At 48.0% G+C, this 4,996-nt stretch overlaps 2 protein-coding genes across 2 annotated transcripts; one reads left to right on the top strand and one right to left on the bottom strand.

Annotated features, from left to right (window-relative positions):
- The first annotated feature begins 298 nt into the window (after positions 1–298).
- LOC103451628 (glycosyltransferase BC10-like) lies at positions 299–1,342 on the top strand. The gene has a single exon (XM_070810736.1). It carries the CDS (start codon positions 299–301, stop codon positions 1,340–1,342), a length of 1,044 nt encoding a protein of 347 aa, XP_070666837.1.
- A 106-nt stretch (positions 1,343–1,448) lies between these two features.
- On the bottom strand, positions 1,449–3,987 carry LOC103451629 (probable leucine-rich repeat receptor-like protein kinase At1g68400). Its single transcript, NM_001329016.2, is given in 2 exon segments — positions 1,449–2,239; positions 2,603–3,987. Coding segments are annotated over 2 exon segments (2,031 nt in total). The 5' UTR covers positions 3,954–3,987; the 3' UTR covers positions 1,449–1,559.
- Between the last annotated feature and the right edge of the window lie 1,009 nt (positions 3,988–4,996).

Here is a 4,996-nt window from a genome sequence, read left to right as displayed (position 1 = left end):
CCTACCAGCTTGTTTACAAAAGTCTCGGATGTCCTGCTCTTTGTTGGTGGTTTTACCCTCGGGGTTGTACCTAGCAATCTCAAAGAATACTACCCATTGAATCCTCAGTTAGCCAGCCTACCCATCTCAGCTATCTCATCATCTCTTCCATCCAATATTCCTTCACAAATGCTAATGCCTGGTGTAACTTCGGCAGTACAAAATTCAACTCCGAAACTGGAAAATGTAACGGCAGCCCCCCACAGCATCCAATTCTAATACGAGCCAAACCTTTGCATCCCAAATACGATCTAACAATATGAGCAAAATATGTGCAACCCAACCTAACATAACAGGAGGATATTTAAAGAAATATCTGAGGCCGCCAAAGGTGTTTCATGACATGAACGTCTCGGAATTGCTATGGAGAGCTTCGATGAGCCCTCGGATTCTCGAGTATCCAATCCATCTTGTTCCCAAGGTTGCTTTCATGTTCTTGACAAAGGGACCTGTTCATTTGGCCCTGTTATGGGAAAATTTCTTCAAAGGGCATCAAGGCTTGTACTCAATTTATGTGCACTCAAGTCCATCCTACGAGGCAGCATCGCATCCTGAAAGTCCGGTGTTTCATGAGCGAAGAATTCCTAGTCAGGTGATAAGTTTTTTGCTTGACTTGATCTTGTTACAATGTTCAGTCCTACAACATGTTTTGCAGGAAGTGGAATGGGGGAAGGCGAGCTTGATTGAGGCTGTGCGCCGCCTATTGGCGAATGCTCTTCTCAACATCTCAAACCAACATTTTGTTCTCCTCTCAGAGACATGCATTCCCCTCTACAACTTTTCCACTGTCTACTCCTACCTCATCAACTCAACCCGAACTTTCGTAGAGGTCTTCGATGACCCAAGTTCGGTTGGACGTGGCCGGTACTATCTCAGCAACTACACGAGAATCACGGTAGATCAATGGAGAAAAGGGTGGGCGTGGTTTGCAATTGATAGAGAGGTTGCCATTGAATCCATCTCGGATCGAAAATACTTCCCGGAATTCCTCAAGTGCAAAGGCTATTGCTTTCCGGATGAACATTATTTGCCAACATTTGTGCACTTGAAATTTGCAGCAAGGAATGCAAATAGGACTTTGACCTGGGTTGACTGGAGCAAGGGCGGCCCACACCCGACGGAGTACAGGAGCCCAAACCTGACGGCGGCGCTTCTGAGTAGCCTGAGGAGTGGTTATGGTCGGAAATGTGAATACAATGGGAGGAGCACGGATGTTTGTTTCTTATTCGCCAGAAAGTTCATGCCTGATACTTTGGATAAACTGCTGAGACTTGCAACGCAGATCATGTATTTCAGCACATAGATTCAGATTGTTACATTTCCTTTTTGTTAAATCTAAATCCTAAATCAATTTAATTAAACGATTCCGATTTAAGCTCTATAAAATCGTTGCAATCGATGTAATTAAATTAGCATAAACGAAAATTTGAGATTAAATAAGAAGGCAAGGGAACTGAAGCCAACAAAACAAAACCCGTAGATTTACAACACAAGAACGTTAAAAATGGTTGCTGGTGCGATCACTGACTTGCTCCGCAAGTGTCCTCCGACAAGGCCGACGACTCGGACATGGATTCAAAGCCGGTCTCGTGACTCGGCGAACCAGACAGGCCCCGAATCTCGTCAATCATTTTCACCACCTGGCTCATCCTGGGACGTTGATCAGGCGAAGCGGCCGTACAAGCCATTGCAATCTGCAAAAGCCCCACCATCTCCTCCTCAATATCCTTGTACCTCATCAGCTCCAAGTCAAACACCTCCACCGTCCATTCTTCCCTGACCACAGACTGGACCCACCTGGGCAGGTCCACAAGCCCACCGAATCCTCCCCCGGACCCGCCATTATCCACCACAGAGGGACACTTCCCCGTGAGCAGCTCCAGCAGCAGAACACCAAAAGCGTACACGTCTGATTTCTGCGTCAATTTCCGACCGTCCAACGTCTCGGGAGCGCGGTAACCGCAAGATCGCGGAGCGGACGACGTGGAGGGCGGAGGAGGCACGAAAACGGAGAGTCCGAAGTCGGAGACTCTGGCGTTGCCAGTGTTGTCTAAGAGGATGTTGGTGGACTTGATGTTACCGTGGGTGAGCTTAAGCGGCCCGCATGAGTCGTGAATGCAGGCCAAGCCTCGAGCGGCTCCGGCTGCGATTTTCAGCCTCGTTGTCCAGTCCAGCGGAGTCCGACCGGGTCCACGGTTTCCTGTTGAAGTTAGCCCTCGTTAGTTCACGATAATTACAACTAAGGACAATTACGTAAAAGCGTGGAGTGCAGCGGAGTTAGGCGCTTTTTGGTCATATTCAGAGCAGGAAAGAAGGAAAAGAAGGGAGCAAAAAACAAAGACAAAAGTAAAAGGAAGATAAAGACGGAACTGGAGTTGACAGGACCGACAGTAAAACCCTAAATATATAATTACAAAAAAGACCCTAAATTTGACCCCGTTTGACCTAAACGTACAGAAAACAAGGCACCAAATTGAAACCCAGAATTAAACTAATATTTGAAAAAGAAAAAATTTCTTGGCTACCAAACAGAAATTAAGCAGGAAAACTGAAATAAAATTACCGTGGAGAACCCAGAACAGGCTGCCATTGGGCATGTAATCGTATACCAACAATTTCTCCTCCCTGGCGAAGTAATAAGCCCTCAAGCTCACAATGTTGGGATGGCTGAGCCGCCCCAGCACCGCCATGTGCTGCTCGAACTGAGTCTTCCCGCCAATCTGAGCATCCTTGAGCCTCTTAACCGCCACCACGTTGCCATCGTCGAGAACCGCCTTGTACGCCGTCCCGAACCCGCCTTTCCCCAGCATCTCCGCCGAGGCCCTGAGCAAGTCCTCGAGCTCGAAACGCTTTACTGCTTCGAAGAACACCATCCGACCCCGCTCGAACACTGGTTGGGCGGCGGAGTAGGGGCTCGACGAGTACACGATCTTCTCAGTTTCTAGAAGCTTCGAGCCCCCCTTGCCCTGCCGCATTTTGGCGCTGAAATTCCGCCAGAAGTAGCAGTACAGTAGCAGCGAAACCAGCACGAGAACCAAAGCGTCGCCAACTATAATGGCGATTAGAGCCTCCGGACTCATTTTCGCGCTACCACTTCGGTGAGGATTTCCCGATTTGTTCAGCGCTGAGTTCCCGGGTAACGAACTCGGCGACGACGCTACGACGGTTGGGTTAGCAGCAGGCATTACAGGAGACGCAATGGCTCCGTCAGATCCAGGCCGGGTCGGGTCGTTTGGTGTACCCTTGCAGCTCTGCATCGGAGACCCGCATAGACCCGGGTTTTGAGCGAAAGCAGTTATAGGGAAAGTCGAAAAGGACTTGGGTATTTCGCCGGTCAAACGGTTCGCAGACACATTGAGGTCCTGCAGATTCGGCAGGGTCAGACCCGAAATCGAACCGGAGAAACGGTTCGCCTCGAGCCGGAGAGTGAGAAGATGATTCAAATGGTTGACCGTTGCGGGAATCTTGCCGGATAGGTTGTTGTAGGACAGATCGAGGCGGTAGAGGCGGAAGAGAGAGGACACGGAGGCTGGAAAGTCGCCGGAGAGTTCGTTGTAGGAGAGGAATAAGAGTTTGAGGGCGGTGAAGTTGGAGAGGTCCGGAATGGGGCCGGATAGGCGGTTACGCTTGAGGCTCAGAACTCGGAGCTGAGTTAGCGCGGTGAGTGGCTGGAACGAGCCGCGGAGGTCGAGGTTCTCGAGAACAAGTCGGGAGACTCGGTTGTTGGTGCAGGAGACGCCGGTCCAGGTGCACGGGTCAACGGAGGTGGAGTTCCACGTGGTGAGCTTGTTGGATGCGTCCGACGTTGCTTTGAATGATAGGAGAGGTTTGGTATCTGGATTCGAAGAGACGTGGAGAGCAGCGAAGAAGAAGCTCGTGAGGAGAAGAGTGGCCACGGCGGCCGTGGCTGCCATGGTCTCTCTGCAAGTGAGAGCAGAGAGAGTGAGTGAGGGAGACGATTGAAATCTCTTGGGTATAACTTATAAGTTTAATGAGGGTTGGTGGACCGTTGGTGTAATTATTGGGAAGTAGAGGAGCTTCAATGTAATTTACCGTAAAATGACATGGATGCCCATGACCTTTCACTGCCGGGGGCCAGCGTGACAGTGTAACGTATAAAGCCGTGTAACGCGAGGACTTTATGTCGTTTCATATCATCTGATGGATTTCATACTCGGGGAATAGAGGGAGTGTGATGGGGGTCCATGGAATGGTATTTGTGTGCTGCCGTACATTAGCATTTCCTGATGGAGGAGGCTCGGACACGTGGGGACGTGGGTAGATTTATTCGGGCCCGCTCCGAGATCATACCAGAGGAGTGATTCTTGGCTTGTAAATCAAACGATCTTCCGTGCTCGCTCGTTCAAGTTTTAGGGTTTCACATGTTCCATTAAATGAGTCGTCGACTCAAATATGTTATTTATTTATAATTTACGATTCTTGTGGATTGACCATAACAGCCACGCTTGATTAATACGAGCACAGTTATGTATAGTCATGACAATAATTTGTTTAACAAAGATGATGTCTACAAGTTATAAGATACACGGATGAGTTAAACTCGAAAATGGTTATTCATTTTTGAACCGTTTCCGGCTAAACCATGGTGATTTAGTCATCGAGAAAGGTATTATTCTCTTCGTCTCGTCAAGAAGTATGATTTTCGTTTTTGAATCACTCGATTTCGTTGAGTATTGAAGAAGTTATGAACATTTAAAATTTACCTGGTTTCCAGCGAGTTTTCCAATTTTCCTGCGGACCATTCACCTTTCATGCTATTTTCTGGCTATCTCCGGCAACCATTGGGCTTTCAGATATGTATAATCTTGTTCTACATTTTCCTATCTTCATTTTGATATATTATGGGTCGAATTTAATTAAGAATCGATTGAGTTACAAAAACTTGAAAATTGTCCAAAGAGTTTTTAACAGAATGACCAAAATCATGGATGGTGGA

Source organism: Malus domestica, chromosome 13, assembly GCF_042453785.1.
Source record: "Malus domestica chromosome 13, GDT2T_hap1".
Lineage (NCBI taxonomy): Eukaryota > Viridiplantae > Streptophyta > Magnoliopsida > Rosales > Rosaceae > Malus > Malus domestica.
This window is presented reverse-complemented; position numbering and strand designations above follow the sequence as displayed.